The sequence below is a fragment of the Coregonus clupeaformis genome, unplaced genomic scaffold, assembly GCF_020615455.1.
Source record: "Coregonus clupeaformis isolate EN_2021a unplaced genomic scaffold, ASM2061545v1 scaf1340, whole genome shotgun sequence".
Taxonomy (NCBI): Eukaryota; Metazoa; Chordata; class Actinopteri; order Salmoniformes; family Salmonidae; genus Coregonus; species Coregonus clupeaformis.
In genome coordinates this window covers 26087-52585 of record NW_025534794.1, presented here as the reverse complement: position 1 = coordinate 52585, position 26499 = coordinate 26087, and the positions used below count along the sequence as shown (strand labels likewise).

The 26499-nt window shown below is 40.6% G+C and overlaps 2 protein-coding genes across 2 annotated transcripts in view; both read left to right on the top strand.

The window, feature by feature from the left end:
- LOC121547881 (ribosome-binding protein 1-like) overlaps positions 1–3821 on the top strand; it is a 34914-nt gene extending 31093 nt beyond the window's left edge. Inside the window, exon 31 of the mRNA XM_045218063.1 lies at positions 2795–3821. Within this exon, the coding sequence (XP_045073998.1) occupies positions 2795–2833 (39 nt within the window). The 3' untranslated portion in view covers positions 2834–3821. The remainder of the gene's footprint in view (positions 1–2794) is intronic.
- A 4152-nt stretch (positions 3822–7973) lies between these two features.
- On the top strand, positions 7974–25816 carry LOC121547751 (annexin A5). Its single transcript, XM_041859169.2, has 15 exons — positions 7974–8078; positions 14098–14475; positions 15582–15613; positions 16092–16316; positions 16520–16607; positions 16904–16998; positions 17328–17441; positions 17950–18040; positions 19744–19823; positions 20578–20634; positions 21789–21882; positions 23233–23328; positions 24027–24085; positions 24361–24483; positions 24691–25816. Exons 2-15 carry the CDS (start codon positions 14106–14108, stop codon positions 24748–24750), a joined length of 1584 nt encoding a protein of 527 aa, XP_041715103.2. The 5' UTR covers positions 7974–8078; positions 14098–14105; the 3' UTR covers positions 24751–25816.
- The last annotated feature ends 683 nt before the right edge of the window (positions 25817–26499 follow it).

Below are 26499 nucleotides of genomic sequence, written 5' to 3'. Positions count from 1 at the left end.
ATCTATGATGTAATGTCCATTCAATGATCTAAAAGGCAAAACTGATCCTAGACGAGCACTCCTACTCCGAGAAGCTTTATGAATACAGGCCCAGGTCAGTGCTGATGCTGTTGTGAGGTCAGAAGGCTGAGTGGAAACTAACCAAAGACCTGGGCCAAGCAGCCACCCAAACTCCAGCTGCTCCTTAAAGTTCGCTCAGGAGCAGCTTCCCAGAGAGTGGGATAACCACAACACTCTACAGGACCTCTCTGATGAGGCCAAGGTGGCTATTACAATACATTACACCGAGGGTTGTGGGTTCAATTCCCGTAGGGATCACATACAGATACTAAAATAAGCACTTGCTGTACTGAAAGTCACTCTTGAGTAAACTGCTTAGTGGAATACCTTCGCCTGAATGACTACAGTAATGCTGGTTTTTGTTTTACCGCCATGACCGCAGTCAAATCCCATGTGACGGTAACTAGGCTTCTCCGAGCTCTGATGCTGCTGATGGTCATTAGTAGCCTACCAAACTTGCTAACTGCCTGGTACTCAGCACTCTATTGTTCCTCTAATCACTCTGACATCAATGCAAATGTTTTCGAACATCTAATCAAACACTTCATGAGAGCCCATGTTTACATTTATATTTTAGTCATTTAGCAGACGCTCTTATCCAGAGCGACTTACATGAGCAATTAGGGTTAAGTGCCTTGCTTAAGGGCACATCGACAGATTTTTCACCTAGTCGGCTCGGGGATTAGAACCAGCGACCTTTCGGTTACTGGCACAACGCTCTTAACCACTAAGCTACCTGCCGCCCACCTGTCATGTTGCGCAACATTTCTATAGGCTGTGCAATTGCGTGAGAGAACAGAGTTTTGATGGCCACTATTAAAAAGAGGAGGATCCCATCAGCTTTCTAGGCCTATATTTATGTATCAACTTTCCTAATATTAAAGCACATTGCTTCACTTTACAACCGGAGTATAGCCTACCTGTCTGGCATGAAAATGAACCACGGGAATAGTGTCCTCCCTTCTCTATTTAAGTGCGTAGATTACTTTTTTTTTATCTTAATTTTTTTCATGTCCCTGTTCTGAGACAGGTGCATGATAATGGTCCATTCTAAATCAAAACTAATTCCGCACATATATTATTTAGCATATGTAAAGACAACATTAAATCAAGAATAGTCTGATGGGTGGCTATTAGCCTCTCACTTGTATGATGCCCAGCATGTGCAGTAAGGCGAGAAACAGTGCATGGCTTTTTTTCTTTGGGGGGCGACTTTTTCAAATCCATAGTCTCACACCTCATGTAGCCTAGCCCATAGGCCTATATGTTTTGATAAGGTTTGTATCACAACTAAAGTGGCCAAATAACTTCTTTAAATGAAGCACCATTAGTCCGCTTTACAAGGGGTGTAGAGCTTAACTGGCATCCATAGGTGGCGAAGGAGTTTCGAGTTTGGGGAAGATCATTTTCACCATTAAAATTGCATCTTTATGCATGTAATGCTTTATTATAATCACATTTGCGGTCACTTTTGAGGAGAGTGTTTTCCCGCTAGTTGATTGCATTTTGGAACATTTGCACTTAATGTTGTACACTACTGCCGTGTGCGCATTGCTGCGCTTATAATGTGAAGAAATAGCCTAATAGTTTATCAACATTTTAAGCTAAAAGTTCTGATCTGTTGCATCAATCTCATTTCTTTTTAAAGGTTTTTTGATGCAAGTGGTTGTGTTAGTTTAGGATCTATCGCATCCCACAACTGTCCCAGACTGTTTTGGAATATTAATTGTAGCCTACTTCTTCGCCGTGAGAAGGAACCGATCACGTGACGGGCATTGGCTAATAAGAATTGAGATATCTGAGAGAGCCATGTGAGTGAGAGGTGCTTCGGAGCACACAGCCAGGAGAAGGGAATTATAATGATTATATTCAGCCCAAGGGGCACAACGCCCACTTTGGCCGCAAAAGGCATGGATCTTTTTTAGGGGGCATTACGGCCACACAAGTGGGATGCCGCTGGGAAATTCGAGGCCTGGTGAGGATATTAACAAGTGTGTGTGCAGTCTGTGTAAGAAACAGAGCAGAGCTCATGTCTTTTCATGAGACTTTATTCAAATCATCATTAGAGTTGCATCATGCAGCCTTAGAATGTATTAAAAATCAAAACATATACCCCTACGTTTATCGCAAGTAAAGTTTTAATAAATAACTCTAAATTAAGCATATTTTTCTTTGTTAACCGCTCAACACAGAATAGCTGCATGTGGCCACTCCCTCGGAAATCATCTTGAGAAAATATCCTTTCTATATTATTCAGCTTTGTTCAGTTGTATTCTTCATATTATAAAATAATGCCACGGAATTCTACGAAAATCTTGGCAAATATGGCATAGGCATATCTATTCTGTTCTTCTGAATTATACAAAATTTTCTTCATATCATGTTTCTTTAGAGCTGTCTAAAATAAAAATGGATTTATGGTAATGGTGTAGGCTAAATGGATTTATTATACTTTTTTTTTTATGTAGCTGTTCCAAAGGTCTGCATCGGTGGCTTGTAGGCTATATGTGGAAGCCAGGAGATGCTAAATGTGTTTGTTAATTAATGGTCAATTACCGTGAGACCGACCAGTTATTTGCTTGACAAATCACCGGCTGACAATTTCATGACCACCTAGTTATGTCATGTATTTTAGTAATGTCCATCAATGATTGATTGATTGATTGATTGATTGATTGATTTAATGTATTGGGTGTGGTTGTAAATGTAATGTATCTCTGTTTCTGTCTTTCAGGAAGAGAGTACAGGGCTGAAGGAAGGAACATCTGTTTAAGAGACTGAAGATATGACACTAAAACATGATTACCATAACTGTTCTTATTTATTATACTGTAGTAGTTGAATGCTGCAACTCCTGTAAGAATCAAAGGTCCAGTTTCCCGGACACAGATTAAGCCTAGTTCCTGGGGCTAAAATACATGCTCAGTGGAGAATCTCAATTTTAAAGTTAAGTTTTAGTCAGGGACTAGGCTTAATCTGTGTCTGGGGGAAACCGGACCAAAGTATTTCTGGGTCGTTCCACCAATTCGGTGCCTTTTCAGATGAGGAAGTGTTTTAACATTTGTCATAAAGAGAACATGTTCAACTTAATCAAAAAACATGTTTTCCCATCTTCGAGGTTAAATCAAAGATTACTATATTTAAGTGCCAAATAAAGTAACAGGGTTGACGATTTCATCAAAAAACCCCGCAATAAATCCCTTTGTGACGGGGGAAATGGAACCTTGTTATGTGCAACAGGGAAGGGCAATTGAATGCAAGCGTCACACAAAAAAAAGATATTGTGTGAACATTCCTAGCCTGTCTATCTATGGATAACGGGTTTTATGCTGAACCAACTCAGTTTTCCACCACAAAACAACAGAAAATGACCAAAAATAGTATAACCAGCTGCTTTTTCATGATGACTTGACTATTAGATGTTCAATGTTTATTTTTTATAACATTTAAAAAGGAATAGTTTCACCGTATTAAAACAAGTTCAGTTCCCGTAACAGGGTTGGCCTTAAAATGAGGGACATATTTTTTTTTGTACCTTTTTTTTAAAATGAATCACTAATTTACATTTTAAATAAATAATCATCTTTGGAAATGACTTTGTAAAAGCAACAAAATAACTAGGGCTTTACAATGATGGTGAAACCTTTGCGACATGTTAGGATTAAGTGGGTTGAAATCTATCGAGGAGTCAGAGGATATTATTATTATTATTATAGAGGATGCATGTAGGGACATGTCAAAATGCTGAATTTTGGCACTTTATTCATATTTTAAAAATCTGATTTATTGAATTCTCTGTGGTCTACTAAAGGGCACTTCATTGAATATAACAGGCTTTTAAAATTCAATATTGGTGTAGAATTCCTACTTTAAAAATATCAAAGGGACGCAAAAGGCCCTCATTTCGTGGAACGACCCAACTGTTGCTACATTCCATTGATCTAGGGATGAGGAAAAAAAGACTATGCTGCAAACAAAACTTTGAAGACAAACTTACATTCCATCAACGATTCTGGCTATGTCAGAAGTTATACCTAAGACTAGCTCTGGTCCAGGGCATTACTGCACCGTTCCTCCACTATGCCATGTATCGATCACACTAACACCCTGGACCAGAGCTAACCTACTCTGCCTTATAGTCACAATGAACCCCCCCCAGAGTCCACAGTGTTAAAAGGGAGAACGATTGTGCGTTAAAACGTACATCAACCTGTGCAATTACTTTGTGTGTCTAAAAATGGCTCCCTATATATTACTATAGGGAAACCCTATGGGCCCTGGTCAAAAGCAGTACAGTATAGGGAATAAGTAGGGTGCCATTTTCAGACGCAACTTTGTGTGTCTTTTTGTAAGTGGTTGGATGAATGATGGGAAGAAGTTATGGTACACAGGACGGATGGACGGATACGATCCATTGAGTGCCTCCTTCAGTACTGTGTGCAGTAGCTGGCTGCCAACACAAATGTATGAATTTGATAAAGAATAAAACTACAATGTAGCTATTGTGTTATGACTCGTGCTTGAACCTGTTGTTGATGTTGATTTTAAACCAAGGATTGATGTGACAAACCATGGGTCTGTTCCAGAAAGAAGGATTATTAGTGGCCAGCTAACTAATAAACAGCCACGTATATCTCTTGACTCTGGTAAACAAACAAAAAAAGAGTTGTTAATGGTTGTTGTCGAAGTCAATTTGGAGTCTAAATTTCTCAACGTTAATTCAAGCAGTTTTGAAAAGTTAGCTGGCTAACTTGTTGGTTCAGCTTTCTGTGACAGCCCCCATGAGGAACAAACTAAAAACGTAGAAAATATATGAAAGAAACCAGAGGGACGGGCAGATGTTTTATTTGACAGATTACTCCAGTAGCAATCAGTTTCAAAACGTTTTCTCTGTATTGAACAGGACCCAGGAAATGCAGTGAGGCGCTCACCTGTGGGCAGAGGCTGCCAATCTGGGTGGTGTCCATGCGGACCAGCTTCATGCCCTCGCTATTATACACTGAACTAAAATAAACATGCAACATGTAAAGTGTTGGTCCCATGTTTCATGAGCTGAAATAAAAGATCCCAGAAATTTCACATATGCACAAAAAGCATATTACTCTCAAATGTTGTTCACAAATTTGTTTACATCCCTGTTAGTGAGCATTTCTCCTTTGCCAAGATAATCCATCCACCTGACAGGTGTGGCATATCAAGAAGCTGATTAAACAGCATGATTGTTACACAGGTGCACCTTGTGCTGGGGACAAAAGGCCACTTTAAATGGCTAGATTTGTCACACAACACAATGCCACAGATGTCTCAAGTTTTGAGGGAGCGTGCAATTGGCATGCTGACTGCAGGAATGTCCACCAGAGCTGTTGCCAGATAATTTAATGTTAATTTCTCTACCATAAGACGCCTCAACGTCGTTTTAGGGAATTTGGAAGTACATCCAACCGGCCTCACAACCGCAGACCACATGCAACCACGCCAGCCCAGGACCTCCACATTCGGCTTCTTCACCTGCGGGATGGTATGAGACCAGCCACCCGGACAGCTGATGAAACAGGAGTATTTCTGTCTGTAAAGGCCTTTTGTGGGGGAAAACTCATTCTGATTGGCTGGGCCTACCCATGGCTGAGCCCCTTCCCAGTCATGTGAAATCCATAGATTAGGGCCTAATGAATTTATTTCAATTGACTGATTTCCTTATATGAACTGTAAATCAGTAAAATCATTGAAATTGTTGCGTTTACAGTGCATTCGGAAAGTATTCAGACCCCTTGACTTTGTCCACATTTTATTACGTTACAGCCTTATTCTAAAATGGATTAAATTGTCCCCCATCAATCTACACACAATATCCCATAATGTCAAAGCAAAAACAGTTTTTTTTTTTTTCCAGACCCTTTACTCAGTACTTTGTTGAAGCACCTTTGGCAGCGATTACAGCCTCGAGTCTTCTTGGGTATGACGCTACAAACTTGGCACACCTGTATTTGGGGAGTTTCTCCCAGTCTTCTCTGCAGATCCTCTCAAGCTCTTTCAGGTTGGATGGGGAGCGTCACTGCACAGCTATTTTCAGGTCTCTCCAGAGATGTTTGATCGGGTTCAAGTCTGGCTCTGGCTGGGCCACTCAAGGACACTCAGAGACTTGTCCCGAAGCCACTCCTCCGTTGTCTTGGCTGTGTGCTTAGGGTCGTTGTCCTGTTGGAAGGTGAACCTTCGCCCCAGTCTGAGGTCCTGAGCACTCTGGAGAAAGTTTTCATCAAGGATCTCTGTACTTTGCTCCGTCATATTTCCCTCGATCCTGACTAGTTTCTCAGTCCCTGCCGCTGAAAAACATCCCCACAGCATGATGCTGCCACCACCGTGCTTCAGCGTAGGGATGGTGCCAGGTTTCCTCCAGATGTTCAATCTTGTTGTTCAATCAGGGAGGTGACCAAGAACCCGATGATCACTCTGACAGAGCTCCAGAGTTCCTCTGTGGAGATGGGAGAACCTTCCAGAAGGACAGTCTACACACAATACATACAATACCCCATAATGACAAAGCGAAAACAGGTTTTTCGAAATGTTTGCACATTTATTAAAAATAAAAAACAGAAACCTTATTTACATAAGTATTCAGACCCTTTGCTTTGAGACTCGAAATTGAGCTCAGGTGCATCCGGTTTCCATTGATCATCCTTGAGGTGTTTCTACAACTTGATTGGAGTCCACCTGTGGTAAATTCAATTGATTGGACATGATTTGGAAAGGCACACACCTGTCTATATAAGGTCCCACAGTTGACAGGGCATGTCAGAGCAAAAACCAAGCCATGAGGTTGAAGGAATTGTCCGTATACCTCAGAGACAGGATTGTGTCGAGGCACAATTGATTGGACATTACATTTTAGTCATTTAGCAGACGCTCTTATCAGAACAGAACAGATCTAGGGAAGGGCACCAAAACATTTCTGCAGCATTGAAGCTCCCCAAAAACACAGTGGCCTCCATCATTCTTAAATGGAAGAAGTTTGGAACCACCAACAGTCTTCTTAGAGCTGGCCGCCCGGCCAAACTGAGCAAACGGGGAAGAAGGGCCTTGGTCAGGGAGGTGACCAAGAACCCGATGGTCACCCTGACAGAGCTCTAGAGTTCCTCTGTGGTGATGGGAGAACCTTCCAGAAGGACAACCATCTCTGCAGCACTCCACCAATCAGGCCTTTATGGTAGGGTGGCCAGACGGAAGCCACTCCTCAGTAAAAGGCACATGACAGCCTGCTTGGAGTTTGCCGAAAAGCACCTAAAGGACTCTCGTACCATGAGAAACAAGATTCTCTGGTCTGATGAAACCAAGATCGAACTCTGTGGCCTGAATGCCAAGCGTCACATCTGGAGGAAACCTGGCACCATCCCTACGGTGAAAGCATTGGGAATATACACAGTGTACAAAACATTAAGAACACTTGCTCTTTCCATGACAGACTGACCATGGGGTTGGGGATGGGGGGGGTTAATACAGAGTGCTGGTGACGCATTACTCCACCCACTCCATTCAATGCAATACTGTATAACACAGAATTTACAAAGAATGTTTGCACTGCTGATGATGTATTCTGTTTCTTAAATAGGCTACTTCTAAATTAACATATCTAAGTCACCATGTGAACCAACATATCCACATCTGTTTCCATAAATCCCAAAGAAAATAAATGCAATTCATAGGTTATTAGACCTAATTATGTCTGGCAATTTCTGTTCTGCAAAGCCTACTTTTTAATTGACATTTCAAAACACTGAAACGTAAGGCCTCTATAGGCATACATGACAATTAAGACAGATTAATGTCTAGACGCTAGGCTCTAAACTTTTCAAAGCATTTTTTGGTTGTTGTATTTGACTCTGAGAGAATGACTTGACTGTTCTGCGCAAAGGTTGTTGCCAACACATTGGAGGAGCCCACCCACAACTACATTGCGCAACCATCTTTTAAACTCTTCCTGATTCAATCTCTTCCCCTTCTACAATCCCGAGCGTCAGAAACAAGTAAGACACAGTTTGCTTTGAAAATGATTATATTCTTCAATGTTAGGTGTTGTACAGATCTAAGCCAACTCGAAATGTTCTAGAATTAGGCTTCTAGAATTGCGTGCAGGTTTAAGCTTCTGAATGGCTTTTTTTGATATAGACTAGCGCTGCTATTTATCAGTTACAGTCAGACCAAAGCAGTTAGCATATCCGCGTCTCCCTACAACGTCCAGCAATCGCCATTTAAAAACGCTCTTATTTGTGAACGATCCTGGGTTTAGTTATTGGTCACAGTTTAATCGTGTTTTCATATTATTCCTCTCCTGCATTAATGGCAGATCGACTAGGTTGTAAGTACGCTATAAAGTACTTTAATCTCAAACTGCCATTTTGTCTCAAGTTCAGGATGTGTACTTAGCTACAATGTGACATCTTGGATGGCTACATTGTAATATTATGTAACAGCTTCAGTGTAGCCTAGTAGATATATATATATATATATATTATTTTTTTTCAGCAGTGAAGGGGACACACGAAACATGTGAGACCACCGATTCTGATTGGATGGAAGGTTACATTGTAGCACTCCTAATGTAGCCGAAAGAACGTTGTTTTACTGGCGTAGGAAATTATTAGCGTTGTAGTGTTATTTTGTTGCGTTCAAATCAAAGGAGCAGGCCTATTGACAGATCCATTTATTGTGTTCGAGGCTAGTTCTGGAGCAATGGGTGTCCTCCTTAGGGAGCGTTCCTCTGCCCAGGCGTTGCTGAAACCTGCCAGATATTACAACGCCTGGATAGGTATTTTAGGTATCAGCAGATGCCACGTTCAAAACAACTGGGAACTCGGAATGTCCGACTTCTGACGGCAGTGCGTTGAAGACATCTGGGAACTCGGGGGTCTTCCAACTCGGAATTCCAAGTCGGAAACTCGGGCATCTTTCTAGAGCTCCGACTTTCCTGCCCGAAGCTCGCTGAAGTAGTTTTTTCCGAAGTTCCCAGTTGTCTTGAAAGCACCATAACCACATAGTTGTTGCGCACGTCATCGACTGACTGATTGCTTTAACATATGTGTTTAGCTTATACATAAAATACCTATCCAAGCGTTGTAAGATCTGGCAGGCATCAGCAATGCCTGGGCAGAGGAACACGCCCCATATGTTATAGCAATCTGTCAGTCAATGACACAGCAGGGGAATGCCACCTTAATCTTTGCATTAGGCTGCACTGGTCTGTTTATTCAGATAAGTCCATGTTTAGGGTAGACTCCATGGAGATCCTGGAATGTGTGACGATGGGAGATGGGGTGGGGTAGGGGACACGCAATCGCCCTTCATATGTCACAGGTTATATAGCTCAGTCTGGGTTAACCAGTCCAGGGAGTGCCTCAAAGGAGGAGTGCTGATGTAAACCAGTTTTAAGACAAAAAAAATACTCCCAGCTCAGTGTAGGTTTTAACCTGATGTTAAAGACATACTTTTACTGTTGAAAAGCGATATCCCAAGTATAAATACAGTAAAGTACACATACTAAAGGGTAAAAACTAAGTTTTGTGCAAAATAGTGTTGTATTTTTTTAGACACCACTGCAAACTTCAAGGAGTTGATCTGATGGGGAACCTGTGATGTCATCGGCCTCCCCCTTTGCTTGAGCAACAATAGTGGCGCAATAGCCCACTGGGCCAAAACTGGTTGAATGAATATTTTTCCCACGTCATTTTAAACAAAACAAAAAATCATTGTGATGACGTTGATTCAACATGGAAAAACTGTTTTGGATTTGCAAAAAAGTCATCAACGTAAGGGATTTCGTATGTTTTTCACCCAAATTGCAAATTAAAAATCCAATGACATGGTGATTTTCTTATTGTTACGGATTTCATGTTGAATTCATGTTAGTTGACAACTCAACTAAATGTAAATCAAAACTAGACGTTGAACTGACGTCTGTGCCCAGTGCAAGAGAACCAAAGAGGAAAGACCCACCCCCTTGTGCTATGTCATGACAGACCTTTTGTTCAGTAAATCAGGTGTTAAATGAGGTGAAAAGGAGACTTACGGACAAACTCTGAGCCAGGAGTAAAATCAACTCATAAAAGTTTATCTCAGCTGGTAATCACGACAATTTTGACGTACCGCAAAGGAAAGAGGGTGATGATGCTCATTGACATTGTTGCAAATGATGGGGGATAATCAATCGTGATGAGGCATCACCAGCGGTGAACTCTATAGCACGCTTCAGATAACCACAGTGAATGTGACTGTACTGTTAAAACCTTTGATATAATCTTCGCCTGATACGATCAGTTTCTTTATTCTTGCCTAATATGTTGGCATGCATGAGTTATTATTATTTATTTATTATTTTATTTATTTATTATGATATTTTGGATAATGTGATAGACATATTGCAATCATACAGTTTGACGGTTGTTAAAAGTAATTTTTTAATAATAATATGCCATTTAGCAGACGCTTTTATCCAAAGCGATTTACAGTCATGCGTGCATACATTTTTGTGTATGGGTGGTCCCGGGGATCGAACCCACTACCTTGGCGTTACAAGCGCCATGCTCTACCAGCTGAGCTACAGAGGACCACTCTATAAAAATATAATATTACCGTTATATCAACACAATAGCTTGTCACTCTCGTTCAACAACTCTAAATCCCTTTTTGCACAGTACAGTGCCTATAGAAAGGTTATACCCCCCTTGGATTAAAATTGATTTAATTGTAATTGTTTTGTTGTTGTAGGTTATTGTCCTGCTGAAAGGTGAATTCCTCTCTGGTGTAAAGCAGTCTGCTTCAGTCTGCTTTGCCTGTGCTTAGCTCCATCCCGTTTCTTTTTATCCTGAAAAACTCCCCAGTATTTGCCGATGTCCAGCATACCCATACCATGATGCAGCAACCACCATGCTTGAAAATAAGGAGGCAGTTACTCAGTGATGTGTTGTGTTGGATTTGCCCCAAACATAAGGCTTTGTATTTAGGCCGAAAAAGTGTATTCCATTTTTTTTTCAGTATTACTTTAGTGCGTTGTTGCATACAGGATGCATGTTTTATTCTGTATATTTGTATTCTTCTTTTCACTCTGTCGTTTAGGTCATTATTGTGGAGTAACTACAATGTTGTTGATCCATCCTCAGTTTTCTCCTATCACAGCCATTTAACTCTGTAGCTGTTTTAAAATCACCAATGGCCTCATGGTGACATCCCTGAGCAGTTTCCTTCCTGTCCTGCAGCTCAGTTCAGAAGGATGACTGCATCTTTGATGTGTCTGGGTGGTTTAATACATAATCCACAGCATGATTATTAACTTCACCATGCTTAAATTAAAGATATATTCCATATCTGATTTGTTATTTTTACCCATCTACCAATCACTGCCCTTCTTTATGAGGCTTTCCAAAAGCTCCCTGGTCTTTGTAGTTGAATCTGTGCTTGAAATTCAACACTTGACTGAGGGCCCTTACAGATGTACGTATGGGGGACAGAGGAAAAGGGTAGTCGTTCAAAAATCATGTCAACTCCTATTATTTCAAACAGAGTGAGTCCATGTAACTTATTATATTATTTGTTAAGCCAAATTTTACTTCTGGACTAATTTAGGCTTGTCTGAACAAAAGGGGCGGATACTTATGCACCGACTATATTTAGTTATTAAATGTTTATTCATTTGTAAAAATGTGTAGAATTTTCTTTCCACTTTGACATTATGGAGTATTTTGTGTAGATCAATGACCACAAAATTACAATTACATTTATTTCAATCCGACTTTGTAACGCAACAAAATGTGAAAAAAGTTCAAGGGGGTGCAGACTTTCTGTAGGCCCTCTAGGTATCAAGTCACACAATAATGTTGCATAGAACGTTAGACCTTTCAAGCATTATCACCGAACACAAAGGACATACAGTGAGGGGAAAAAAGTAGTTGATCCCCTGCTGATTTTCGACGTTTGTCCACTGACAAAGACGTGATCAGTCTATAATTTTAATGGTAGGTTTATTTGAACAGTGAGAGACAGAACAAAAAATCCAGAAAAACGCATGTCAAAAATGTTATAAATTGATTTGCATGCAGCAGGGGATCAAATACTTTTTTTTCCCTCACTGTAGATGTTGTCAATTGCACAATTTATAATAATGGGCAACTTTTTTTTAACAACGTGATATTCTGCTCCAAACGGATGGAACTTGAAATAACACGATGTAGGTTTAATGAAAGAATCGAAAGGAAAATATGATTTATTTATTCACCTAGTGGTTGTAAATATTTAGCCATATCATGTAAATTAGGCGTCATGTAAAATCATTGTAAAAAGCACAAGAGATACTGTTGCATGTAGGTCTAGATTATTTATGGGTTGATCATAGAAATATTTAAACGTTCTTTCAACTCCCAACGAAATTGCATGTGACGCAGGAACCACTGAGTCACTGCCCTGTTCTATAATCAAGATACCTGCTGGTTCGGACAGCAGCTCTCGAGGTCTCCTAAATATCTGTCGACTAGGTGGGACTCTTGTTATGACTAATGAGGCTTCATGAATAGCTTTTATTTTTAACCTTTAAGAGTAGGTAGTAAGACGGCAGGTGGCTTAGTGGTTAAGAGCGTTGTGCCAGTAACCGAAAGGTCGCTGGTTCTAATCCCCGAGGCACTTAACCCTAATTGCTCCTGTAAGTCGCTCTGGATAAGAGCGTCTGCTAAATGACAAAAAATTAATAAATACAAAATAAGACGTCTTTATTCTCAGCACGTATGACCAATTTTCTACTCTTTCTGGATATGGCCCCTGGTAATGGAATACTGGTCAATAGGTTGTAATAGTATACTTTTTTGTTCACAATCAAGACGTCTTTGTGTTTATAGAAAATGTTTCAGAATTTTTCTTTCTCTTTTGAAAACGTGTAGATCAGTTATTTACTATTCTCTTGGGTTAAACTTTCAGGCAGCAAAAAGTCAAGACTTTACAAGGGGTTTGTAGACGATCACTAGCGACTGTATATTACATTTTGTTGGACACAAGCAATTATTTTCCGCACGTGCAGGCATTTATGCATTTAGCTATAGTATAGTCTAACATTTCAAACAAAGGAAAACACTATGAGGCTAGATATACGTGCAACAGGTGGTCCACTGACTGTTATGATGAACCAGTGACTGTTATGATGAACCACTGACTGTTATGATGAACCAGTGACTGTTATGATGAACCAGTGACTGTTATGATGAACCAGTGACTGTTATGATGAACCACTGACTGTTATGATGAACCACTGACTGTTATGATGAACCACTGACTGTTATGATGAACCAGTGACTGTTATGATGAACCAGTGACTGTTATGATGAACCAGTGCATGACACCATATTTCTATTTCAGAGTCATTGTTTTTTCAGGTGATGAAGGCCATTCGACCAAAACTGTTTTAAAATCGTTGTTCAATAAACTCTTAGGGCCGGTTTCCCGAACAGAGATCATGCCTAGTCCTGGACTAAAAAGAGATTCTACATTGAAAGTGCTTTTTAGTCCTAATATTGAGTTGCACCCCCCTTTGCCCTCGGAACAGCCTCAATTCGTCGGGGCAGGGACTCTACAAGATGTGGAAAGCGTTCCACAGGGATGCTGGCCCACGTTGACTCCAATGCTTCCCACAATTGTGTCAAGTTGGCTGGATGTCCTTTGGGTGGTTGACCATTCTTGATACACACGGGAAGCTGTTGAGCGTGAAAAACCCAGCAGCGTTGCAGTTCTTGATACAAGCCGGTGCGCCTGGCACCTACCGTACCCAGTTCAAAGGCACTTAAATATTTTGTCTTGTCCATTCACCCTTTGAATGGCACACATACACAATCCATGTCTCAATTGTCTCGAGGCTTAAAAATCATCATCAGTAAGGGATCATAGCTTTCACCTGGATTCACCTGGTCAGTCTATGTCATGGAAAGAGCAGGTGTTCATCATGTTTTGAACACTGTGTGTGTATATATGTATCTCATAAATGTATATGTATCTTGTTTCCTTTCTTTCAAGTCCCAAAGATGAGTTATCCAGGTTACCCTCCCTCAGGCGGCTACCCTCCCCAGGCAGGTGGCTACCCCCCACAATCAGGCGCATATCCCCCCCAAGCTGGAGGTTACCCGCCCCAAGCCGGAGGTTACCCTCCCCAGGCAGGGGGCTACCCTCCCCAAGCTGGAGGTTACCCGTCCCAAGCTGGAGGTTACCCGCCCCAAGCCGGGGGCTACCCGCCCCAAGCCGGGGGCTACCCTCCAGGAGCAGGGGGCTACCCTCCAGGAGCCGGGGGCTACCCTCCAGGAGCCGGGGGTTACCCTCAACCAGGTGGAGGTTTCCCCCAGGGGGGAGGCTTCCCTCCTCAGGCCGGAGGCTATCCTTCTATGCCTCCAGCACAAGGTAAGGGTATTGCTAATATATTTTTGGGGATTACATGACTTTACCCAGATAAGCACCCCATTCCAGAGAAGCCATTAAGTAGCACCTGCACATCTCAACTCTAAGGCTATTGCTATTTGTTTTCATGGTCGTGCAAATGTGCGCTTGTTGTGTTTTTAAAAAAAGGTATACAGGAAATCTGAGATGAGACCCTGGTCTGTGACCTTGACACACAAAATAGTACCTTTTGTGTCCCTGATATTTTAAGTAGAAATTGTTCACCAATATTGAATTTTAAAAGCCTGTTAAATGAAGTGCCTTTTAAAGACATGCTCCGGTACTTTGACGGCTACAAAGTGTAGTTGAGGCATGCAGAATTACTATTATTTTACCTCAATTAGCCACGAAATCCCTAGTTTTTCTGGAAGCTGTGCTGCGCCATTTTCCCCCATGTGGGCCAGCCCCCTAGCAATTAGAGTTCAACCAATGAGCTTCAGCCCCTCGTCATTTGAGTGACAGCTAGCAAGATGCACCCAAAGGGAGGGAGGGAGGGAGAGGGAGAGGGAGGGAGAGGGAGAGGGAGAGAGAGGGAGAGGGAGAGAGAGAGAGAGAGAGAGAGGGAGAGGGAGAGGGAGAGAGAGAGAGAGAGAGAGAGAGAGCTGGTTCTTCTATTCTTTGTCATTTTGTGGTGGCAAACTGAGCGACTTGAGCATAACACGTCAAATGTTTGAACAACTTCAAAACAAATGTTTACGCTTGCATTCAATTGGCACTCCCTGTTGCACACAATACGTTTCCATTCCCCCTGTCACAAGGGGATTTATGGCTGATTTAAGTTACGTTCAACTCTGTTATTTATTTGACACTTAATAGGCACTTATTATAGTATTTTTGTTTATTTCTTTAATCTCTTGAGATGGGGAAAAAACTTTTTTAAAATTAAATTGAACATGTGCTTTTTCTAAGAGAATGTTAAAATTAGGTGAAATCTTAGTAGATTTTTTTTTACCAAGTTACTTTTCTCAAAAGGCACCGAACTGATGGAACGAGCCATATTTGAAGTGATCCTGTGTTTTCTGTATTAAAATCTACTAAAAGACGCACCACTCATCGTGTTTGTTCTCTAGGTGGTTGGGGTGGATCCCCTGCTGGTGGAATGGTAAATATAACTTCCTATTTTATACCAAGTAACATGATGACTACCAACATATTGACAGCCTCTAAATCCGCTGGCTCTATTTACCACCTCATCTATACTCCCTGTAACGTGTGTGGAGTCTGTTACCAAGTCATTATGTTACATCTTTTTTTAAATGTATGATAATATTTCAGTTTTCAGTTTTTTCCCCACACCAGATACAAACATACACATACTAAAAACAACTTACAGACGCAGACAAACAACAACTACATCTGCCCAGACCCGCATGCTCACGCCTCTATCCCTAGTGCCTGCATTACTGTTTGCCACATGGTCTTACATTATACCAACCTGTTTCCCTCGACACAAATGGCACCCTATTCCCATAGGTCTCTGGTCAAAAGTAGTGCACTATGTAGGGAATAGGGTGTCATTTGGGCACATAACCAGAGTCAGTAATGTGATGCCAGCTAATCAGCTCCTCTTCTCCCTCCAGCCAGGCGGAGGTATGCCCCAGGGATACCCTGGCGGTCCTGCTCCAGGTCAACCCCAGGGATACCCTGGCGGTCCTGCTCCAGGTCAACCCCAGGGGTACCCAGGCGGTCCTGCCCCAGGACAGCACCCCATGCCTGGCTACCCTGGTGGTGCCCCGGCCCCCAACCCCTCCATGCCAGGATACGGAGGTGGTGCTCCGGCTACTCCCTGTTCACCTGCCATCAACGTGAGAGTCTCTAAATGTTGTTGTCTTTAACATGAAATCATCAACCCTGTTACTCTGTATTACATTTATTTACATTATGCTTTTCCCTAACATGCTTTACAAAATGTTTCCTTGTTTCAGTACTTGCTTGCTTCGGTTTCAGTATTTCCATGCTTCAGTTTCAGTATTTGCTTGATCCAGTATTTTCTTGTATTTGTCATTAGAGAGGCTATAGGGGTGTGATTAAGGACCACCCAGGTGCTGACCCTCTGAGGGATGTGGAAGTCCTCCGCAAGGCCATGAAGGGCTTTGGTCAGTAGTTCATCATTCTAGACATTCACTTATATCATGGATAGATGTATGTAGGAGTTAATGAGATTCAGTACAGATCTAATAACACATTATTTAGAGAGATACACATTACTTAACTGAAGTACCTTCTGGTTATTTTATTCAATTCTGTAAATCTTCTATAAATATCAACTTTCTATGGCTAGATTTGCATGTGTAGAATATTCTACAATTAACAACACATTATTTAGTGACACACATTCAATTTACTATCAGTTAAAGTGGTAATAATAATATTAACAGATTATTTTCAACAGGCACGGATGAGGCAGCTATAATTGAGCTTCTTGGGAGTCGCACAAACAAGCAGAGGGTTCCCATGGTTGCAGCCTATAAAACCACTTATGGGAAGGTGAGGTTTACACTACAGTAATGACGTTGTGTTGTTCCTTCTATTGTTGGAGTTCAATGAACACCATATTAAGATTAAAGATTTTAGATCACTTTATTTGTCCAATTGGACATAAGGTACAACGGAAATTGGATTTCTGCTTTATCCCAACCCCTCCGAAAGACATACATATTTATATATATATACAGGTTAGAGCAGTGGACTGCCACACTGGGCGCGGTGGAGCGGTTGATATGGAAGTGCCTTGCTCCAATGCTCTGGTCTAGTAGTGCACTATAAAGGGCATACTCTATCTAGAGTGACCTCTTACACAATCTTCTATTTCACAGGATTTATTCCACGATCTGAAGTCCGAGCTGACTGGGAACTTTGAGAAGCTGGCTATTGCCATGTTGCAGACGCCAACCAAGTTTGATGCATCTCAACTCAAAGAAGCCATATCGGTTAGTGGGGCTTTTAGTCACTCTTCTCTACATGTTCATTCGAGAAAAACGTAGCATAACATTTTTTAATTGGAAAACAGCTGAAACAAGTTATTGGAGTTAATATATTATTGGACAAGTTCTGATCGTACCTCCCCCACTTCAGTCCGTTTTGGAGCGTTTTCTTCCTACTGAACACTACCCAGATTATTTCACTCTTTATATTGGGCGTCTTTTCCAGTGTCTTTAGTGAGTCATCTCAGTAAGGAACAGAAAGAAAAGCTCCATTTAAAGACCGTCGATGTCAGGCATGTTGGGGCGTGAATTGTACATCGCTCATACATTGTCCAAAATTAATTTAGCTTTCTGAAGGCACTTTATAAAGAAAATTTCGCTTTTGATTGTAGACAATCAATCTTTTTTGTCTTCAGGATGATTCTCAGTCATTTGATTAGTAAATTGTTTTACTAGTACCCTACATGTTGCCTTTATTCCATCCACTGTACAACCCGTTTTGTTCTCTGGACAGGGTGCAGGTACCGATGAAGCATGTCTGATTGAGATCCTGTCATCTCGCTCCAACGCAGAAATCAGAGAAATCAATCAAATGTACAAAAACGGTAAGTGTCTGCCCGTCTCCGAAGCACAGCATTTCAGCCATATTCTGAAACACACAGCATTTCAATTCACACTCTGAAACAAAGCATTTCAGTTTAAGTCATACAACTAAATGTGTCTTAGCTATGTTGATACATTTTGCACCGTTTGTGTGTTGGGGATGCACCAAGACACATTTACTTGTATGATGAACTGAAATGCTTTGTGTTTCAGAATATGGCTGAAATGCTGTGTTTGAGAGTAGGGCTGAAATGCAGTTTGTTTCAGAATAAGAGTGAAATGTTGTTTCATTCAGAGTATCAATGAAATGCTGTGTGTTTCAGAGAATCAATTACATATTTTTTTTTTTTTTTTTTTTTAAATCTTTATTTTAACAGGGAAAAACTGACTGAGACCTGGATCTCTTTTACGGCTGTGCCCTGTGTAAACATGTTGACATGTACAGTTTTAGACATACAGACAAGAACATTTCAAACATACAAAACAAAAAACACAATTCAACAGAAACAATCACAGACAACATCATATTGATCCTCCATAACATTTTTAAAATGGGCAAGGGACACCAGAGTGTCTAACTTAAGTTGGATCTGCAGTTTGTTCCATAAATAAGGTGCAAAGGAACTGAAGGCAGTCCTACCCAACTCTGGGGAGACCACAGGAGTCTCTAATGTAATCCACATCTGTGATCTGGTTTTAAAATTAGTATATCTAGTGGAAATTAATTATGATATATATATGGAGGTAGTTTTAAAAGAAGTGCTTTATAAATAAACAAGAGAGCATGTTGCTCTCGCCTCACAGATAGAGAGGCCCAACCCACATGTTGATATAGGAAACAGTGATGAGTTTTGTAACTATCACCCGTGATAAACCTGAGTGCACAATGGTAAATAGCATCCAGTGGTTTTAATGTGTTTGCCGATGCATGCATATAGATAATATCACCATAATCTAAAACGGACATAAAAGTAGCCTGCACAATTTGTTTTCTATTTACGGAGGACAGACAAGCCCTGTTTCTGTAAAGGAACCCTATCTTGAATTTGAGTTTTTTTCCCAATTCAGTAACATGTTTTTTAAAAGAAAGCCTATCATCTAACCACACCCCTAAGTATTTATATGCAGAGACCTGTTTGATTTGAGTACCATCCAAGCTAGTGATTACAAAAGTGTTTCTAATTGAGAGTTTAGACCTAGAAAAAAACATGACAAGTTTAAGCTGTAAAAGAGACCCCTGTAGTATCCTAAAATCAGACTCCAACTGCATTAAAGCTTGGTCCGCTGTTGGAGCAATAGAGTACATCACTGTGTCATCTGCATATAAATGGAATTTACAATATCTGACATCATCACCAATGTTGTTTATATAAAGTGAGAACAATAGTGGGCCAATTATTGAACCCTGAGGGACCCCTTTAAGTAACTGTAAGGGGTCAGACTTGACCCCATCGACCATGACGGCCTGAGTTCTATCTTTAAGATAGTCATAAAACCATCGACAGGCATCAGTGCCCAGTCCTATAGATGACAGCTTACTCAAAAGGATATCATGGTCTACAGTGTCAAATGCTTTTGACAAATCTACATACAACGCAGCACAGTGCTTTCTATCATCTGAGGCATTTGCAATATCATTTACAACAAGCATAGTGGCTGAGATGCTGTGTGTTTCAGAGTATCAATGAAATGCTGTGTGTTTCAGAGTATGGTAAGAAATTGGAGGATTCCATCATTAACGACACCTCAGGACATTTCCGTAGACTCCTCGTCTCACTCTGTCAGGTAACTGTTTGTTGATATGTTATTAATGGGTTTTTAATATGTTGATTGATATGTTATTAATTATTGAGTAACGGCTTTGAAAGTGAAGGCCAAAGCTGATTTTAATTATGGCAACCTCCCCAGTACTCAACATAATTGGTGCTCCTATGGGCTCTGGTCAAAAGTAGTGCACTATGTAGGGAATAGGGTGCCATTTGGGACGTAGCCTCAGAAAGGAAGTGGCTATAGTAGATGTTTATCTTGAGAGGTGCGATATTTGGTTTCCTGAGTCTTTTTAATCTTAGCATTTCAGAATTGTTAACAAAACTTAAGGATAATAATATTTGTAGCCATCAGATAGCCAATGGAAAGTGCAAGAGCACCAATTATGTTGAGTACTGGGAGGTTGCCATAATTTAAATCAGCTTTGGCCTTCAAAGTCACACTGTATGGGGAATAGGGTGCCCATTTGAGACATACACTCTTGAGTCAGGAAGTAAGAACTACTCTAAAGATACCCTTGAAGTTTTATGGAAGCAATTACAGCAATTGGGGAGGAGAAGTTTACAGTTTCCATGCCTCAAATTCCTTCCAAGATGCCAGTATTCCTCTGTTAATAATTTGTAAGGGTTTTCCAGATTTTTGCCCCATGGAATAATATAATCAGCATCCCAAGGCTCTGGTCAAAAGTAGTGTACTAGATAGAGAGTAGAGCGCTATTTGAGACTCATCCATTCCTTTTGTAGTAAACAATTTATTCGCTTCCTGTTTGAAGGGAAATCGAGACGAGAGGGAACAAGTGGACATCAACATGGCCAAACAGGATGCTCAGGTGAACACTGTTTCTTGTTCTGCTAATATAATACTTTTTATTTTACTGTTTTAAAGATCTATTTGATGCCACAATAGTGCTTATATACCCCGTAGGCGAACAGGAAAGGGGACATTATCTACGGCTGTCAGTTATTTATTTAAAAAATTTCAAATTGGAAAATATTGGCAGAGATATGCTTCTATAATCATAGACAAGCAGTTCATGATTTATACTGATTATGTTATGTTAGAAACTGATCATGTTATGTTATGTTAGAAACGGATCATGTTATGTTATGTTAGAAACGGATCATGTTATGTTATGTTAGAAACTGATCATGTTATGTTATGTTAGAAACTGATCATGTTATGTTATGTTAGAAACTGATCATGTTAGAAACTGATCATGTTATGTTAGAAACTGATCATGTTATGTTAGAAACTGATCATGTTGTGTGTTAGAAACTGATCATGTTATGTTAGAAACTGATCATGTTATGTTAGAAACTGATCATGTTGTGTGTTAGAAACTGATCATGTTATGTTATGTTAGAAACTGATCATGTTATGTTATGTTAGAAACTGATCATGTTATGTTATGTTAGAAACTGATCATGTTATATGTTGTTAGAAACGGATCATTTTATGTTATGTTAGAAACTGATCATGTTATATGTTGTTAGAAACTGATCATGTTGGGTGTTAGAAACTGATCATGTTGGGTGTTAGAAACTGATCATGTTGTGTGTTAGAAACTGATCATGTTGTGTTAGAAACTGATCATGTTATGTTGTTAGAAACTGATCATGTTATGTTGTTAGAAACTGATCATGTTGTGTGTTAGAAACTGATCATGTTATGTTGTTAGAAACTGATCATGTTATGTTGTTAGAAACTGATCATGTTGTGTGTTAGAAACTGATCATGTTATGTTGTTAGAAACTGATCATGTTATGTTGTTAGAAACTGATCATGTTATGTTATGTTAGAAACTGATCATGTTATGTTATGTTAGAAACTGATCATGTTATGTTATGTTAGAAACTGATCATGTTATGTTGTTAGAAACTGATCATGTTATGTTATGTTAGAAACTGATCATGTTATGTTGTGTGTTAGAAACTGATCATGTTATGTTGTGTTAGAAACTGATCATGTTATGTTGTGTGTTAGAAACTGTATGCTGCCGGGGAGAACAAAGTGGGGACGGATGAGTCCCAGTTCAACGCTATACTGTGTTCCAGGAGTAAACCCCACCTGAGAGCAGGTAGGTAATCATACTGTGTTCCAGGAGCAAACCCCACCTGAGAGCAGGTAGGTAATCATACTGTGTTCCAGGAGTAAACCCCACCTGAGAGCAGGTAGGTAATCATACTGTGTTCCAGGAGTAAACCCCACCTGAGAGCAGGTAGGTAATCATACTGTGTTCCAGGAGTAAACCCCACCTGAGAGCAGGTAGGTAATCATACTGTGTTCCAGGAGAAAACCCCACCTGAGAGCAGGTAGGTAATCATACTGTGTTCCAGGAGTAAACCCCACCTGAGAGCAGGTAGGTAATCATACTGTGTTCCAGGAGTAAACCCCACCTGAGAGCAGGTAGGTAATCATACTGTGTTCCAGGAGTAAACCCCACCTGAGAGCAGGTAGGTAATCATACTGTGTTCCAGGAGCAAACCCCACCTGAAAGCAGGTAGGTAATCATACTGTGTTCCAGGAGCAAACCCCACCTGAGAGCAGGTAGGTAATCATACTGTGTTCCAGGAGCAAACCCCACCTGAGAGCAGGTAGGTAATCATACTGTGTTCCAGGAGCAAACCCCACCTGAGAGCAGGTAGGTAATCATACTGTGTTCCAGGAGCAAACCCCACCTGAGAGCAGGTAGGTAATCATACTGTGTTCCAGGAGCAAACCCCACCTGAAAGCAGGTAGGTAATCATACTGTGTTCCAGGAGCAAACCCCACCTGAGAGCAGGTAGGTAATCATACTGTGTTCCAGGAGCAAACCCCACCTGAAAGCAGGTAGGTAATCATACTGTGTTCCAGGAGCAAACCCCACCTGAGAGCAGGTAGGTAATCATACTGTGTTCCAGGAGCAAACCCCACCTGAAAGCAGGTAGGTAATCATACTGTGTTCCAGGAGCAAACCCCACCTGAGAGCAGGTAGGTAATCATACTGTGTTCCAGGAGCAAACCCCACCTGAAAGCAGGTAGGTAATCATACTGTGTTCCAGGAGCAAACCCCACCTGAGAGCAGGTAGGTAATCATACTGTGTTCCAGGAGCAAACCCCACCTGAAAGCAGGTAGGTAATCATACTGTGTTTATATTACCAAGTTCTGTTTCTCTCGAAGGGTTGTAGTTCCTCATACTAGACGTATACTAGTATACTGTTATGACTGAACAGTATATGTCTATATTATCTCAATACTATTTCTACACCCCTGCCCATGGCTAATTAGTATATTATAACCGTATTACGTGTTTATAACAACCCTGCCTATGGTTATAACAACCTTACCACATGGTTATAACAACCTTGCCTATGGTTTTGTTAGCTTGTTATAACAACCTTATGACATGGTTATAACAACCTTGCCTATGGTTCTTGTTTCTGCTAGTGTTCAATGAGTACCAGCAGATGAGTGGCAGAGACATCGTGAAGAGCATCTGCAGAGAGATGTCTGGAAACGTGGAGGATGGCATGGTGGCTGTTGGTAAGTTCAGTAATAACCATCTGGTCACTGCAAGGAGAGAACGGTGTCAGTAATAACCATCTGGTCACTGCAAGGAGAGAACGGTGTCAGTAATAACCATCTGGTCACTGCAAGGAGAGAACGGTGTCAGTAATAACCATCTGGTGACTGCAAGGAGAGAACGGTGTCAGTAATAACCATCTGGTGACTGCAAGGAGAGAACGGTGTCAGTAATAACCATCTGGTGACTGCAAGGAGAGAACGGTGTCAGTAATAACCATCTGGTCACTGCAAGGAGAGAACGGTGTCAGTAATAACCATCTGGTGACTGCAAGGAGAGAACGGTGTCAGTAATAACCATCTGGTCACTGCAAGGAGAGAACGGTGTCAGTAATAACCATCTGGTCACTGCAAGGAGAGAACAGTGTGTGTGACTTAATTCTCCAAGTTCAGTGACTATCACCTTTTGGGATCTGAAATCCCATAGCTGTTGAATGTTTAGAATCAGGTGATTCAGGATCACCCTGATTTTTTGAATTGGTTTGATATGACCGTGGGTGAGTCCCAAATGGTACCCCATTTCTTATCTAGAGCACTAGTTTTGACCAGGGCCCATAGGGCTCTATACAGAGAATGGGGTGGCATTTGGGACTGAGCCGGTATAAAGGTTAGTCATGTTTCTACTCTATGAACTAAAGCCTTGTCTTGTTGTGTTCCAGTGAAAAGCATCAGGAACACTCCTGAATACTTTGCAGAGAGGCTGCACAAGGCCATGGCGGTAAGAAAGAACAACTGTCTCTCACATCTGACCCCGCGCACTCTGACCCCGCGCACTCTGACTCCGCCGATGGAAATGTTCTTTAACCATGTTTAAGTGTAGCCCTGAGACAAGGTCTGTAGTCTCAATCACTATGGTGTCTTAGACATATTGTATTTTCACACACACACACACACACACACATTTAGACACCATAGTGACGGCGACCACAAGCCATGTTTCAGGCCTAGCACTTACCAGATGACTAACCAGTCTGTGCTATGTGTTGTCCCTAGGGGGCTGGGACCAAGGACAGGACTCTGATTCGGGTCATGGTGACTCGCTCTGAGGTGGACATGCTGGACATCAGACAGGTGTACCAGAAGAACTACGGGAAATCACTGTACACCGCCATCTCTGTATGTACCTTACACAAATAATCACTACAATTATATGGTTGGAACCAATCCACTGCTTTTATGCTATGGAGAAAGATTGCTGCCAAAATAATGTACATTTAATTAATAATACATTATGTTAATTTCTTGGTCTATCTGATGGAAATATGATGCTGTTTTAACATGCTGTGACTTGTATGTGGTTTTTATTTTTATTTCATCTGATAGGGTGATACCTCTGGGGACTATAAGAAGCTACTGCTGAAACTGTGTGGTGGAAGTGATTAGAGGGATATGAAGACATCATCTATATACAGCAGGACAGTGAAGTCATAGAATTAGAATGAGAATCATAGAATCAGAGGTGCTATGGTTACCTCATTCTGATTCTATGATTGTAGTAGTCCATAAGAATGTACCAGACAGGATCCTATATCAACCTGTGATGCATGTAGTTATTTTTGCCAAATTTGTGTCTCACACCATAATGTGCTGGGTGATATATGCAGGATAATTACTTTATTTGCTGCATATGCAATCAGTTATTGTTATTATGTAGTCTTGATTCATTTTCAGGAGTTATTTTTTTAATTGTGATATGTGTAATCATATTTCATGTTATCAGGATAATATAATTTAAAAAACATATAGTACTTTAATTTACAAATTATTATATTAGCTTAGTGCCAAATACTAAATGTATATGAATATTTCTGGATGTGTCAACACGTGCAAATATTTTAGGAGATTTAGATACTTAAGGTATTTAAAATTGAGTATCTTAGAGCTTTATTGCTGACTGCTATATTCTATGCAAATTACCACCGTGTTTCATTTAAAATGAAAGCCAATGATAATGAAATATCACCACACAAAGCTGGTATTTTTTTTTCTCTTATTGACACCTTTTAATAATTTTGGTTATTTTCCATTGCTTGTTTCCCAGATTTAAACACAATGTTGCCTTTTTATGCTGCGTACCCAAAGCCGCCATGGCATGCAACTCTTTCAATGTTTTTTTTGTTGCTGAAATATTTCATTATTTGTTGTCAATATTGTTGAAGGATTTATTCATCACATAGTTATATACAGTACACAAACTGTATACAATAATTTGATGCCAGTAGAGGGCAGTTTGAACACGCACGTGAAATTGGCAACGGGTCCACTGAGGCATTGTAACTGCAATATTATATAACTATATACCAGTACCACGTTTGTAACTTGTCACAATGGCCCAAAAGTGCTGCCTTCGTAAATGTTAGTTAGTACATGAGAATCATTTCATTGTTGTAATGTTCACCCACAGGCTTATGATGGTGTCATTCGTGTCAATTAAAATATTTTGACTGGCTATGATTTATTGTTTCAATAATGAGATTTTTGTGCTTCATAACATTGATTGTCATAGCCTGAGTGCTAGTCTTTTTGTGCTTTCAAGCCAAGTCCCTGTCTCTTATTGGCTTGACAGTGACAGCATTGGAGATGGCACGAGCACAAACCGATTTGGCACCAGGTTCATTATTAGGGTGAGGCACATGGGCTACTAACAGCTTACTAACCAACATACACTTACAGTTGAAATCGGAAGTTTACATACAGTTAGGTTGGAGTCATTAAAACTTGTTTTTCAACCACTCCACAAATTTCTTGTTAACTAACTATAGTTTTGACAAGTCGGTTAGGACATCTACTTTGTGCATGACACAAGTAATTTTTCCAACAATTGTTTACAGACAGATTATTTCACTTATAATTCACTGTATCACAATTCCAGTGGGTCAGAAGTTTACATACACTAAGTTGACTGTGCCTTTAAACAGCTTGGAAAATTCCAGAAAATGATGTCATGGCTTTAGAAACTTCAGATAGGCTAATTGACATCATTTGAGTCAATTGGAGGTGTACCTGTGGATGTATTTCAAGGCCTACCTTCAAACTCGGTGCCTCTTTGCTTGACATCATGGGAAAATCAAAAGAAATCAGCCAGTCTGGTTCATCCTTGGGAGCAATTTCCAAACGCCTGAAGGTACCACG

Excerpts from the sequence above, each read along its gene's own strand:
- LOC121547751 (XM_041859169.2), top strand. The coding sequence starts at position 14,106 with ATGAGTTATCCAGGTTACCCTCCCTCAGGCGGCTACCCTCCCCAGGCA. Across the intron at positions 16,608-16,903 it reads CAAGGCCATGAAGGGCTTTG|GCACGGATGAGGCAGCTATA; the intron begins GTCAGTAGTTCA and ends TATTTTCAACAG. Across the intron at positions 23,329-24,026 it reads GGATGGCATGGTGGCTGTTG|TGAAAAGCATCAGGAACACT; the intron begins GTAAGTTCAGTA and ends GTTGTGTTCCAG.